Here is a 15,870-nt window from a genome sequence, read left to right as displayed (position 1 = left end):
ACAAAGAGAATGAGAAGAAAAATTGTGACTTAGTTCAACTTAAGAGAGCTTTACCATGGTTGATGACCCCTATTATGTCAATGTAAAACCCTTTAAATCTTACCTTGGTATACATGCACATCCATACCTAAATAGGAAGGAGATTTTTTACAATTAAATATAAGCAAAGAGAAAAAATAATCCTCAACATGATTTGATTCTTCCATCATTTAGGATCTGGGAGCACCTTTAATCTATCCTGATATCAGGTTTTCTCCACTTGATATTCAATTTCCAATTTTAGCTTAGGCCAGATGCCTTATGTCATCAAGTTATTTAGGATTTAACTTCCAAAGTAAACTAGCCAACCACCAACTTAGCTCTGAACCGCTCCACTTGTTTGGTCACCCTTTGACACGCACTCCAGATCAAGAACATGTTAGCTAGGTCCAAGGGACATGCATTAGGTCCTATGATTATTACACAAGTAAGATATCACTCTATATTATTTATGTTTAACTAACCACTGGATTCCAAAAGCTTAAACTGACAGGAAAAGGGTCAACATTATATATTAGGCTTAACAGTTTACAAGAACATATTACAGAACTGATGTTTGTGGATCTATAGCAGATAATGAGGTGGCCATGTAAGACTGATACAAAGCGTGGATGTGCATTTTGAGCATTGTATTCTAGGAGGAACATTATATGCTTATTATGTAGTTAACTTCCCATATTCACAAAGTTTCCAACTTGGACTTATCAAGGGTGAATTGGCATTTTCCTGCAATTCATTAGCTTATAGTTTGAAACCTAAAATATGATCCCAAAGAACTAATGAAACTAATAAAACCATATAATTTCATACTGCCCTTCAAAGTGTTACATGAAATGGAGGCCCTGAAAAGGGATGATACACAGATCTCCCCAGGATGGCTACTAAAACTAACCATAATTTTTTGAATTCAATCACCTTATATTTGTTTCCATGGCATGCAATTTGATATGCCTGCATGACAATCTGCTGCATCGTATTCTTTGGTTGTGGGATCCTCTATTTTCAGATGTCAATTTTCTTTTACTTGCTCCTTATGTGTCAAGTTGATTGAAAACATTATTTAATAGTTATATCTTTCCTAGACAACCTAAGTTGACAGTTGAGTTATGCACAATCACATCAGAAATTTATAAAATGCCCAAGTAAATAACCTGCTTTGCAAACAAAGAAATGAGATAAACATAAAGGACCTCCAACAAGAAATGGATGGCATCATATTGAATCATGAAGTCATAATTTGGCAAATGGAAACCGATTCCAACATCACATTGGCACAAATCAAATGGAACTATAACCTTTTGTGACTTCATGTCGTCACCAGAACACAAGATAGAAACACTACATAGAGAATTACCTTGCATCAAAATCTGAGGTTATATTTAGTGAAATTTCTCCCAATAGGTTTAGAATGGGAAGGTAAGTATTGTAAGAATTTTAATAAAATGTATTTGGGCTTCCATTGGTTACAAGTGTTGCACTAGGTTGACAAGAAACATGAATTATAAAATACCAGGGTAATCCAAATAATGGTTGTAATTATGGTTAAGGTGCATCCTAGCCGCATGTTATCTTGTAATAGATATATGGATTGGATTGCGTAGGCTTGACAAGGTATTGCTCTTACATCTTGATAAGAGCTAATATATAATGATGCTCTCATATAAGAGATAAAAGAACAAGGATAATCATATAAAGTCTATGATAACTACAACCTCATCAGATTATCTCTATAAATAAATCAATCTTGTCCTTACTTCTGTACTTTGCCCCATACGGCTAGTCCACTTAAACCTGATAGCAGGATGTATGAAGATTGGAGAGGTGGAAAGTTTTTCTAAAAAATATGCCTAGAGTTATTCTTAAAATTTGTGTTATTTATTTAATGTTATTAATTTATAATGTCTACAGACAACCCCTTTTGCAGATCTTGCTAGCATTCAAGATTGTGTTGGTCACCGAGATTTGTAAGCCAAGTCACAAGTTTGTGGGCCATACCAAGTTGCCAAGCCAAGGATAATGTACCGAGAGATGAGGGTTGAAATCATACCCCTATAGAATGCTTAATATCTCATAATGAGGGAGCAAACTCAATCTTTAGTAGGATATTATTCTCTTCTGTGGGGGGAAAGGCTAAGGAAGGACAAAAGTGAAAACGAGTGCAAAAGCTTTAATTTAAGAGACTAGAAAGAAACAAATTGAAAAACAATCATTCCATTTTTTACCTCTTTCATCTCTTTCACATCACTATTATAACTCTCTTACATGAGGACTCATGGCCACTAAATATTTAAAGGAAAATAATCTTCATTTTCCTACTCATAAGGAATATTTCCACTTTAAACCAACTGGGATATCATATGAACATATGTATGTATATATTTTACATTGCTGACCTCTTTTACCTCTTTTATCCCACTACTATTACTCTCTTCACAAATGTAGGAATCACAGCCACTCTATGTACAAGTCAAATCATGATTGTTTGATGTATAACTATGCCTAGCATAAGATTGAGATAGTTGTTTGTATTCCATGTTAGAAATATAATTCAGAGATCTGTAAGATAACAGTTGAAATATGTTATAGAGCTAATTTAAGCCAATAAAATATAGCTTTATGGTCCATACCATGAAGAATATCATGAAGGGATCCCATAGTAGCAAACTCATAGGCAAGAACACGGAGATTCCCATCAACACAATAACCGATCAGCTCCACAACATTTTCATGTTTTAGCCTTGATACCATGGAAACCTGTATAACCTTATATAAGGAGCACATAAACATGTTGAAAGCATATTCAGATAATAGGAATGATTGTCAAACCTGTGCCAAAAATTCTTGGTCTGGCTGCTTGCTTGCATCTAATTTTTTTATGGCTGCACTTCTCCCGTTTTTAAGCACACCAAAATACACTCTGCCAAATGAACCCTCCCCAATTAACGCCTCATCACCAAAATTTCTAGTAACTTCCTTTATTTCTTCTACAATAATGGCTGGAACTGCAATAGGCTGGACTTTTACAGTTTGAACACCCTTAGGGGCAGGCTCTGCAGCACGATATGTTCCATCATTCCCTACATAATGCATACCATTCAAATTTATAGCCATGTATGAGAATATGATATTAACAAGTAATTATAATGGTTCAGACATATTGAAGTTAATACAAAATCCTACATCCAATCCATATTACCTGCTGAATGGGTTCCCATATAGGGACCTCCGCTATCGGCTGTTCGATGGACATCATCTTCTCCACAGCATGCGAAGCATGACATGATTCTCTCTTCTTACAGCAATTCCTACTACAATCAAAGGAAAAGAATTGGTAGAATACAATGAGCATCCAGTAAGCAATATCGCTCATCCTTGTTTAATTAGAGGAAGTCATTGCGACACAATTTAAATTAGCAAAGAAATGATAAATCACAAACTTACAATAAAAATGACCCATTGTGTAGTTGGAAAAGGGTTCAAATTTAACTTAATATGTTTGAGTACATTAGGATCTACATACTTAGATCTATATATGCATTTATTTTCAATTTATACTCATATAATAAGAAATATGGGTGATACCCATCAGACATTCAACGGACTTTTGTGTCAACTCTCATTTGAGTACCCAAATAAAAGGGCGGGAATAGGAGAAGTTCAAAAGTACAATTATAAATAAATTTTATCTCCTTTGCATATTCTAGATATTGGAGACTCCTTGACAAAAAAAAAAAAAAGATAAACGTCTTCAATACCACCAAGCACGCCAATTCTTGTCCCTTTTTTCTCTCAAACTTCTTTCCATGTCTACCAAATCACGGTCATCCTGACCTTCTCTCATGTGCATGGCTCATGACTAACACTGGTCTTTTTGTGTGTCTATATTGGGAAGTTGATAGTGTTCTCGATATTCTAAATCATACATGAAGCAAAATTCATGTGGTTTGGATAGTTCTGAACTAATTGAAGCAAACCATTCATGAAGTGATCGCTTGATGCAGAGGTAACAAGTCTCCGTGAGAAAGATGGCACAATGCATAAGGCTCCTACCACTATGAGGTCTAGGCAGGGTTGGATGGACACAACCTTATCCCCCGTGTGCGATGAGGTTGTTTCCGTATTTTGAACTCATGACACCTGAGTCACAAAGGAGAAACCTTATCGTTGTGCCAAAGCTCACCCTCTAAGTAACAAATCTTCGTATTCAATAAAATTGTCTATGAGTATCTGGACATTGTATATCATCGTGTACAATGTGGATTATTGGTTTGGATGTCCTTCCATGACTTTACATGCTCATTACGCCCTATGAACATTTAGGTCATGTTTGGTCCTCGAATTAAATAGATCTATCCAAGTAAAAACACCTTTTTCTAGTTTTATCCATTTTATCCGACCAAAACCCAAAACTTAATTCTAGATTTCTGCAAGTTAGTGGTAGGGAACTTATGAAATGTTTCGAAATAATTTACTCGCCCACCACATCAAAAAAAAAGATATCCTGAAAAATGGTGGATTGAAATTATCCTCACTGTCCCTCCATTTTCAACCCCAACTTATCGCCCACCACATCAGAAAAAAAAAGATATCCTGAAAAATGGTGGACTGAAATTATCCTCATTGTCCCTCCATTTTCGACCCCAACTTATCCCTCCTCCTTTTCCCGTTTCCCAGATAACTCTATTCTGCAAGAAGATATGCCCTAAAATCCCACCGCAACCACAAAAAACCCACCGACACAAGTTGAGTCACTATAATCATTTTTTTGGATGTAAATAAAGAATTGTGGAAAAGTAAAAGGGGAATAGAATCAAATAAAAGATTCAACCATGTAATAAACTCAAAAGCAATCAGCAAATAATTTTTTGAGAACTTGGGAGAATTTGAGATTAAGAAGAATCTCCCCTATTAATAGGACTCAAACTAATGCAGCATAGAGATTGGATAGGCTCAATTAGAACACACAGTTAGGACCATGGTCTGCTGTACCGCTCCGTACCACCTCATGTGGGGCGTACCACACTATACTGGGAGGAAACTGGTACGAAATTCAGCTTCGAGTCGGTATACGCTCCGTACCACCCCATACCAAGACGTACTAACATATACTGATGTGCGTACCGGCCCACACCAAAGCATACCAACCTGTATCGAAGCATACCGAGATAAAAATTGAGAAAAATAATTAGAGAGCTATTTTAGTACAGGGTGCTTACCATACCAGACCAAGCCGATAAGGTATCGATATGGTACCGATTGCGAACCTTGGTTAGGACTCACATAAAACCAATGGAATTCCAAGTCTTGTGTTCACATGAAAGACAACCTAACACACCCTCCCCGCTCCAAGAAACAAAGAGATAGAGGTAGCCCAAAATAGAAAAGCCCTAGCATCATATAAAGAACTCTAAAATCTATTTTCTATATTTCTTTAGGTGCTGAGACGTTGCAGAAGCTCTCAGAGAGGGTAGTTGCACTCTTTGTTTCCTTCTCTACCCTCTTCTTCCTTTGATAGAAGAAAAATTAGAAAAAGACGTTTGGTTCAATATGAGATTTACTCACTATTTCAGCATTTAATCTGTGAGGTTTACTCACTTTATACAGTTGGAAGAGGTAGGATTTGACTTCATCTCTCTTTATTTTAGCATGATGATGGTCTCAATTGTTAAGCCCCCCCCATCACTTAGACTAGCAAAATAATCACTTGATCATCATTACAGTAACTTGGAATAAGATCCACAGAAATCAATGATAGTAGTTTGTTTAACTCTTCATTTGAAAATCTTATTGAGGTCTAGAAACCATCTTGGGGGTTTAAGTTTCAAGACAGTTCTTCTCTCAAAACAAAAAAAAAGTTTCAAGACAATTCAGCAATGGACTTTCCTGAAACATCCTTCAGTTCCTGGCCAGTAAGTCTCAGTGCAAGATGAATTTATGAACAGCTAGTGATTCATGAGAGCATAGAACTTTCTTCATCTGTCTGATCAAAGATCTAATTGGTCTGGTAAAATTACATCCATTAGATGAGTTGCTCCTTAATTTTGTAAGGCTGATAAAATCCTAGCTTCATATTGTGTTAGACTTGAAAATTTATCGAACAATGCCAAAGTACATGAAGTGATGTTGATTGATAACACCCTAGCTCCATGCTGCATCAGACTTGAAAATTTTATCTAACATTGCCAAAGTACATCAAATAATGTTGATATCAAGGAGTCCATTAAGTGTTCCAACTTCCAAGTATCCAAGAATCTGATCATTGAGGAACTGAAATCAATCCAGGAAATGTTACAAACATTTGAACTCATGACAAGCCATTTTATCACCCAAAGATGCATTAGTTGGAATTACTACACCAATTCAAATAGTTGTTGTCAAGAACTGATCATATAATGTTCTCAAACAATAATGAAACAGATGCCAATGTTTTATGCCGGCGATAGATAGTTACGGCTTTTTAGTCATGGACATGTAATGTATATTACATTCTATATATTTCTTACAATATTTAAAGGAAATTAAATTTTAGAAATATTCTGCAAATATCTTGAATTCCTGATTGTCAATATTTGTTCCCAAAATATCCTAAACTCCATAAAAGATTGTTGGCCTATGTGCTAGGTTTCTTATTTCCCTTTTCTTTTTTTAGCAATAAATCCAATCAGATCCAACTTTCAGGTCCAAATAAAATCCAGCATTACGTGTTTTACAATTTAATGTCAACATTGTTCTGTAATAATATTCTTCATGCACAAGAGAAGGGGGATGGAGAGGTAGCAAGATGGACTAAAAAAGCATGACTCTTCTCTCATCGATTAACATCCTACATGATCCCTGCAATTCCATGCACAACCACTCCTCATTTCTCTTCTCTATGCTCATCTTATATGTTACCTATTAATCCCATCTAATTACAGTGGGCTATATTTTCCATCTTAACATAAAACTTCTCCTACATCAACATCTTCCTCTGACCAGCATGCCAAATTGTGGAACTGATCAAAGATGGACTGTTCTAGTAAAGAAATTAGTTTCATCCCTCACCGCCTTGCACCCCCCCCCCCCCCCCCGGGCCTTAAAATGTAGGAAGAAATAGGCTATTCTATTGGGGTTTCCACGTCTATGTTGCCCCTAAAAATCTGGAAACATTCTTTCAATCTACCTATTAATTTGGATTTCTTTTGTGAACACAAGAAGATCTCCATGAGCAACGTTGCAAGACAATTCTTCTCTCAAAACAAAAAAAGTTTCAAGACAATTCAGCAATGGACTTTCCTAGAACAGCCTTCAGTTCCAGGCCAGAAAGTCTCAGTGCCAGATGAATTTATGAGCAGCTAGTGATTCATGAGAGCATAGAACTTTCTTCATCTGTCTGATCGATCTAATTGGTGTGGTAAAATTATATCCATTAGATGGACTGCTCCTTAATTTTGTAAAGTTGATAAAATCCTAGCACCATATTGTGTTAGACTTGAAAATTTATCGAACAATGCCAAAGTACATGCACTGATGTTGATTGATAACACCCTAGCTCCATGCTGTGTCAGACTTGAAAGTTTTATTGAACATTGCCAAAGTACATCAAATGATGTTGATATCATGATTCGATGATTTAAAAATCAAGGAGTTCATTAAGTGTTCCAAGTATCCAAGAATCTGATCATTGAGAAACTTAAATGGATCCAGGAAACATTACTAACATTGAACTCATGACAAGCTATTTTATCTCCCAAAGATGCACTAGCTGGAATTACTACACCAATCCAAATGGTTGTTGACGAGAACCGATCATGTAATATTCTCAAACAATGATGAAACAGATGCCAATGTTTTATTCCAATGGTAGATAGTTATGGCTTTTTAGTCAAGGACATGCAATGTATGTTACATTCTACATATTTTTTACAATATTTAAAGGAAATTTTTAAATTTTAGAATTATTTTGAAAATATCCTGGATTCCTTATTGTCAATTTTTGTTCCCAAAATATCCTAAACTCCATAAAAGATTGTTGGTCTATGTGTTAGGTTTCTCATTTCCCTTTTCTTTTTTAGCAATAAATCCAATCAGATCCAACTAACAAGCCCAAATAAAATCCAACATTTTGTCTTTTACAATGTAATGTCAACATCGTTCTGTAATAATATTCTTCATGCACAAGAGAAGGGGGATGGAGAGGTAGCAAGGTGGACTAAAAAGGCATGACTCCTCTCTTATCGATTAACAACCTACATGATCCCTGCAATTCCATGTACAACCACTTCTCATTTCTCTTCTCTATGCTCATCTTATATGTTTCCTATTAATCCCTTCTAATTACAGCGGGCTATATTTTCCATCTTAACATGAAACCACTCCTACATCAACATTTTCCTCTGAACAGCATGCCAAATTGTGGAACTCATCAAAGATGGATTGTTCTAAAAGAGAAATATTGGTTTCTTCCCTCGCCGCCCCCGCCCCCGCCCCCGGGGCCTTAAAAGGTAGAAATAGGCTGTTCTATTCAGGAAACATTCTTTCAATTTACCTATTAATTTGGATTTCTTTTGTGAACACAAGTAGATCTCTATAAACCGTGCTGCAAGACAAGCCAAACTACCCTTCAATAACTATATAAAATATATTTCAAAATCAAATATTAAATGTTTTCTAAGACATAATCAAGTTGGGACAGGCCAGAGAGATGCGGTGGCACAGCAATGTTGATGTATTTACTTCCTGGACTACTTAAAAGGCTATCCAACCTATTTCCTTCCCTATCTTTTTTTGGGGGGAGGGGGTAGGAGAGGGGGTGGGATTTCTTCTTAGTGTTGTCCCAAATCCACACTAATAATAAGAAACAGCAGTTCCTTCTAAAATTCTACATTATCATGCAAGTTTTTGTATTTGCTATAAAATGTTATATTTTGATAAATGGATGGTGCTTGATTTAGGCAACATTTTTCTTACTTGAAACTTTGTAGGCTTGCATATAGGACAAAATGGCATCACTTTGTTAGTTCAATTGGTTACTATATTAATAAATCAATAAATTATTTAAAAAATCCTCGCTCCACCACTAGTGTACAACCTCTTAATACTTGTCTTTTCTCTTATGTGTGCTTTCCTTATACATTTCCTAATTTTAATTCCATCTAGTTACAGTGGGTTAAATGTTCATAACATAGATATTTTAAAATTAAACTAGTCCTAAATCAACAGCACATCCCTTTATCTAAGCATGCCATACCCCATGTCCATTGCCTAACCCAAGGTCTGCGAAACCGTTCCGAACGAAATAGGGGACCAGAGCGGAGCCCCACCTCCATGTCTCCCCTGCCTCTGTCTCCTCCGCACGGAGGCTCCCCGGCCTCCACCGGTCGGCTCTGACCGGCCTCTCTTCCTTTCTCTCCCTCTCCCTCCCTCCCCGCTCTCTCTTTTCTTCTCTCGTTCTCCCTCTCCCCCACCTCTACTATGTCGGTACTAAGCTGGCACGGCACGGCACGGCACGTCGAAGAGCCGTACCAACCTGTGCCGCCGGACAACCGGTACAGGGCCCGGTACCGGCACAGCAGATGTTGGCCTAACCCATATGCTAGCACATTCATCATTGTAGCAAGTTCACCAACTGTTTAACATAACTTGCATATAGATATACTTGGAAAATCCCTGACCATAGAAACTTCTCCACAGTCTTAGAAAAACTAACAAGACTAAGGCTCGTGGGCTAAAGTTAAGAGCACAGCTTCTTAAGATATACCTGTATTCCCCCTCCGCAAATAACACTACTTATTTCCAAAAAACATAAAATGTTGTAATTCTGAATGAGTATCAGGATTCCCTTTATTGGTTGTCAGGTTAAGAGCCAAGCTTAAAATGTTCTCAATATTTATTGAATTATATAAATTGAATAAGTTTTATTGCTTAAAGTTGATGGTTACAAAGATTCAGCTTCTGGGCTATACCTTTGAAATTCCCTTCTTCTAATTTTGGATTGCTGTCTACCAAAGTATACAATATCACACCTCTAGTTGAACACAAATTAGTATAAAACAATGAACACATCAGGATAGTCTTTGGCATAGGTCGGCAGTTAACAGTAGTTGATGAGTAACATCAAACATACTTGGATAATCTTAGAACTATCCAAAAGCATGTCTTTCTCTTCCTGAACATCCAATGGATTTTTTTTAATTTATACTTCATTATGTGTTTTCATCATATCAACAGTATGTATCATCCTCAAAAGCCTAGCAACTTCTTGCACTGAACCTGCTTCCAAATATAAACTGAACTTGCTCCTGTCACCTACAATAAATTGAATTGTAAACTATAGCAGCATTTTTGTTCTGAAATTTCTTTTTCATGCTTGCTTCCAGTCTTTTCCTATTTCTATATTCTAAGGCAACTATAAATGAAAATGGAGAAATATTCTACAGGGAAAAATATTTTCTTTATTCAATAAAAGGAATCTTCTCTTTTAAACTTGACAGGCTGATGAGTTTGATTTAGTACCTGAACATTTGATTCCAGGTCACAAAGCTTCTATCAATAGGCCTATTATTTGGAATATCCTCTTGGAAAGAGAACTTATTGATGAGAAACTCAAGAAAACAAACAAGCTAATTTCTTCGAATAATTTTTAAGCATGACTAGTCCAAGTTTGGTAGTTTCAGACCCAAAGCGTTACAGCTGTAATGGAATTACTATCTACTTGCTTTTCTTTGCATCATCCTAAGATACCATCGTTCAACTATTCCTCTCCCAAATCCAAAAATTCTTATTTTTTATGTAGGTTGTTATATAGAGATCTAATTGCTCCAATCCATTTTTTATTTATAGTTACAAGTTACCATTTTCAAGATTCTCTACCAAGTTTGAGATATCCATCATAGAAAGGATGAGATTACCAAATAAGTTAGTTCGTCCCAACTGGCACCAGTCATCATGGTGCTGATCTGCACACCTAAAATATGAGGTAAAAAATAGCTCCAATTTATATCTTAATCTTGATGCAAGACATGGTAATAGGTTGTGAGTGTTAGCAATCCACTCCAAAAGCTTAAGCAAATTGGAGGATGGATCCATGTGCATATAAGACCGCCTAAAATCACTTGCATTTCCAATGTGGGACTACCCATTCTCCAACACCCCCACACACATGGAGAACCCACAAGACGAAACCCAGAGAAGGGTGACACATACAAAATGGCAGCATGGAGGGACATCAGTAGGAAAAGAAAAGGGACAGCTAGCTCTGATACCATGTAAACAATGTAGTGCAAAAGCTTAAGCTAACTGTATGATGGGCCCATGTGTATTTAAGACCGACAAAAGTCCCTTGCATTTCTGGTGTGGGACTATCCCACTTTCCAACAGTCAGATGGAGAGAAAAGATATCAGACAGAGTTTTTAGTTATGAAGTTATCGATTATCATTCGTTTTTATCTCATGATTATTTGAAAGAGCTTATCCTGAAATCTTTTCCATTAACATGGAGTTTCACTATTCATGTCAAGTATTGAGAAGAAGAAGAAGAAAAAAAATTACAAGAAATTGTGCAAAAAATTGTGTTAAATGTTATTCAGAAAGAAGTGATCATTCTCAAGCATCTTTACATGATTGGACATTGAGCTGAAATAAATCAAAGGCACATGTAATTTTCTAGACTGCATGCACATCTCAGCTTGGAAAATACTTGCAAGAAGGCTTTCACCATCCAAGATGAAGGGTGGTTCCACAAATCCTATTTCCTCACTCCTCGATATCTGATGAACATGATGCAATATGACTTTTGATGACACTTTGATCTGTAAATTTACGAGTTAAGTATGTCCATCCAATTATAATAGAAACACTAGGTAATTATGATATACATCAAGATCAAGAAAGCATTAACTTCCACAGACTTACCCAACACCTGATGTAGACCATGTTACACATAAGATCTAAGATGATAACTGAACAAAGTTTATATTACTCTCTCTCTCTCGCTCTCTCTCTCTCTCTCTCTCTCTCTCCCTGTCTTCCTACCTAGCAAAAGCTGCTTTTTTTTTATGAATCAATACTCGTTGCCATGTGAATGCGATTTTTCAGATCATCAAATCAAGCAATTATAGGAAGAGTTAATATCGCAATGTGCGAATACCACTACTGAATTCAGCAAAGGGATTGTGTGAGGCCCCTAGACATAACACCTTTAATAATTATTCGAGAATCTTACTGTCTGGCCAAATCCGAGAACCAATTCCTTCTTCCAATGAAGTCCAAATTCCAAGCATCCGAACAAATCAACAAAGATCAACAGTTCGGAAGAGAAATCCAGAACTCAAAAGGATGTCAACTAAGGAAGAAGAATACGAACCAATTCGGTCAAAAAAACAAAATTCAAAGATCAGAGATTCAGCGACACGAACTCCCGGAAATAAGTAAAATTGACTCAAAAACAGATAAGACATAACAAATTTTAGGGCAAAAAACTCACCTTTATTATCTCTTGTGCTCGAAGAGGGGGAGAGAGAGGGAGAGAGAGAAATAGAGCAACAACGAGCTTGGAGGCGGCGCGATCCAAGGCCAGCGGTGGCGCGCAGGATAGCAAGCGCGGCGCAGGATAGGGACGCCGGAGCAAAAGTTGGGCTGCACCTGCTTTATTGGATTTTATGCTGCAAGCCGTGCTCATCACTGGAGTAAGTTCACCTCCTTTCCGCGTACGGCACGATCACCCTCCACGGGTTCCGCGTGAAGCACTGGAGGTAAGCTCACTGGCGGAGGAGAGTTTGACTCGCGCACGGGAATGGAGCACGCGGTATTGCTGTCAGAACTTTGACAGTCTACCAAAAGTGGGTGCGTGAAATTACCAAACTGGGGCTACTATAAAGGCGGCCGTAATATGTGCTTTGAGTTATCCCGGTCCGTCTGATTTTCACTGGACGGTGTAGATCGCTCGAGCGCATAGATGGGGGAGGAGGACCACTCGCATTTCGCGTGGGCCCGCCCGAACCTCCACCGTCCGAAACACGCGGCGTCTTCTCCGGCGCCATTATGGTAAGCGCCTACAAAGGAAGACCGGCCTGGAAAATTTTCCTTGACGTGAAGCTGTTTAACGCCATTGCAATGCATGGACATGTGCAATCGAAACGCAATTAATGCAAATTACTAATAGCCTACCATATCTAGATAGTAATATAATAGTCTTTTACGTCATAGTCTCCGACACTTTCGGATATTTGCTTATTATTCTTCAATTATTTTGAAATTATATATGATTCTTTTAAATATATTAATTACTATGTATTTTTCAATTTAGTTTAACTGTATATATATATATATACATGTATGTATGTATGTATCTATGAATATGTATATATTATTGTCAAATACCAAAATTATATCATTGTCTTGTGCTTACATCCCATCTCAACAATTCACATGGCGGTCGAAAGTAAGTGCCACATGCATCAAATTTATGAGAGTTTGACCCACAAAGATCACGTGACCTTTACCGGACAAAGTGGAGTTGTAACAAATTGTGTTAAGTATGGAAACAAAAACCAAACGAATGGGATTTGGCCAAAATGTAACCAAACAAGCTGAAAAGTTAGAATCATACCGACACAAGTAGCAAGCCGAGAGGCATGAAGGATCCTAGTTTGCGGCTGCATCACAATGGGATCATTGAAGGAATCATGGAAACAAATGGTCAAAACCACTAGAGATCATAGAGATAGAGATAGTTACAAAGACAAGCAATTGTACTATAGTTATTTTATTTTAGTTATTCTTCGGTTATCGTCTTTATATAAATATTAGAATGGTACTCTATATCAAGAATGCTTCAATAATCAATTCAATTAGTTTATCTTTATATCTTATAAGTAGGCGTAACATAGTTTTCTACTGTAGCATAGCGTTATATCCTTATAGTAGCCTACTATTATATTCTTATAGTAGCATGGTGTTATACCTTTTCCACTATAAACCAACTCGCACCCTTATCCTTTCTCATCTACTTCGAACAGTGGTGTGACGATGAAGAAAATTTTTGAAGATCAAGGCATCGGAATCTACACTACTCTCGATCTTCCATTAAATCAACACCATTATGGCTAGTCCTACGCCAGTGGCATGCCCACTTATACCTTTAGACCTTGCATGATCAAGCTTGGCGGGCTGTCCACCGAGCTCCCCAGAAATCCGAGTTTTTTTGGCTCACTTGGAATAGGATGGAGAAAAAGGACATCAAGCTTTCTGATGTACCCTATAGAACATCGTATAATCATCGTTATATTATCTCCTAGTTGCATAGTCATCATCATGTTATTTTCAGTGGAATAACTACGTAGTTGCCATCGTGCCACCAAAGAAGAAGATGGGAGTTTTCACAATTGATCAACCAAGTAATCCATTATTTCACACCAAGGATCATCAAGGTTTCCTTCCCTAGCCCTACAAAGAGTTGAAAACTTCGGCAATAGATCATATTCTACTCCTCTGAGAGAACTTGCCCAAAAGAGCCATTCTCCCCAAATGGAGATGGCTTATTCTCAGATCGATTCTCTACGTGATATAGTTGCGCAGATCAAAATCCACATGGAAAGAAGGTCAGCGCGACCTCTTGGAAACAACCACCAATAAAGTGGCCACAGCCGTAAGGCCATTCATGAAACAAAATATGGTTGTATCGACTTTAGTCTTAAAGCAGGTCGATTGACTTGTTATTGTGCTTATTAGTCATTTTCAATTGCTACAGTCTGCTTTGGTTTACAATACAGCGAAGGGGGTTGATCGCATGTCAGCCCATCAATCCTTACAATATGGGAATATCAAGTTACTACAAAGATCTAATTTTCAAAAACTTTTGGATTATAACAAGGGCAAGACCAAATTCTATCATGGTGAGGCCTCGAGAGTACAAGATCGGGGTGATGAGAAGATTACACCAAGATTAAGCACTCCCAACATTCAGGTTGATCCATTGGCCAGTAATGATGCTATCCCCTCATGATCATCGGGCGAGCCTAGGGTGGACCATACCATCTTAACCCTCAGAATTCTACATGAGGAAATTTTGATAATGCCTCACCAACTACAACCCCAACCACATAATAGGTTAACTTGCCTGGGCGAGTGACCAGAACATTCAGCTTTCACAGCAGTCCGGGTTAGCACCAAGGGTTGGGGGGCAACCTCAATGTGTGTCACCCACTTTTGCTGCAACAACACATGGCACCTACTTTTTATACTGGGAGGCAACCATGTTACAATTAGGGCATTTTCCAATCATACAACAATCCTTTCTATTAGCCAATGCTGAGACCGACATTTCCTGCTCAACTTGCCATCCATGGAGCTGAGAGGGAAAACTATAATGCTGTACAACTGGTCAAGGTGGTACAAGACCAACTGGGATGCACATATCAACATGCATTAAGCTGGTGTATTATTTGAAAAAAATATTTTATTTAATAACAGGTGATTCGGAGAAGTAACACTTTTTTGGTACCACTAGTTGTTATTTTCATTAATGAAACCAATAACAACCAATCTGACAGTGCTAGGGTTTGGAAACGATTAGATAGGGCCTTTGCGTCCCCAGACTGGATCCTTCGATTCCCTACTTGCCGAGTGAGTCATTTACCCCGGATTGCATCGGACCACTGTCCCTTGCTGATCTCCACCTCATCGAGACCTTGCCATCATAGCCCCTTCCGTTTTGAGAAGATTTGGCTATCGTACCCTCAGTCTTGGGACATTGTTCGCGATGCGTGGTGTGTCCCGGTGCGGGGGAATGCGATGCAACGAGTCTCACGCAAACTCGAGATGACCAAACGTCGGCTTCGCCGTTGGAATCGC

General features: G+C 37.8%; 1 protein-coding gene across 3 annotated transcripts; it reads right to left on the bottom strand.

The window, feature by feature from the left end:
- Window positions 1-2,604: 2,604 nt before the first annotated feature.
- LOC120107410 (pto-interacting protein 1-like) lies at window positions 2,605-12,665 on the bottom strand. 3 transcript variants are annotated; one of them, XM_039120678.1, is made up of 5 exons: window positions 12,503-12,661; window positions 11,717-11,828; window positions 3,236-3,347; window positions 2,866-3,116; window positions 2,605-2,793 (listed from the first exon to the last, which is right to left on the bottom strand). In XM_039120678.1, exons 3-5 carry the CDS (start codon window positions 3,318-3,320, stop codon window positions 2,620-2,622), a joined length of 510 nt encoding a protein of 169 aa, XP_038976606.1. In that variant the 5' UTR covers window positions 3,321-3,347; window positions 11,717-11,828; window positions 12,503-12,661; the 3' UTR covers window positions 2,605-2,619. The 3 variants fall into 3 exon arrangements, with proteins under 3 accessions (XP_038976606.1, XP_038976604.1, XP_038976605.1); XM_039120676.1 differs by lacking the exon at window positions 11,717-11,828 and having other exon boundaries at window positions 12,503-12,665; XM_039120677.1 differs by lacking the exon at window positions 11,717-11,828 and having other exon boundaries at window positions 3,236-3,344.
- Window positions 12,666-15,870: the final 3,205 nt, after the last annotated feature.

This window comes from Phoenix dactylifera, unplaced genomic scaffold (genome assembly GCF_009389715.1).
Source record: "Phoenix dactylifera cultivar Barhee BC4 unplaced genomic scaffold, palm_55x_up_171113_PBpolish2nd_filt_p 000852F, whole genome shotgun sequence".
Classification (NCBI taxonomy): Eukaryota; Viridiplantae; Streptophyta; class Magnoliopsida; order Arecales; family Arecaceae; genus Phoenix; species Phoenix dactylifera.
This window is presented reverse-complemented; position numbering and strand designations above follow the sequence as displayed.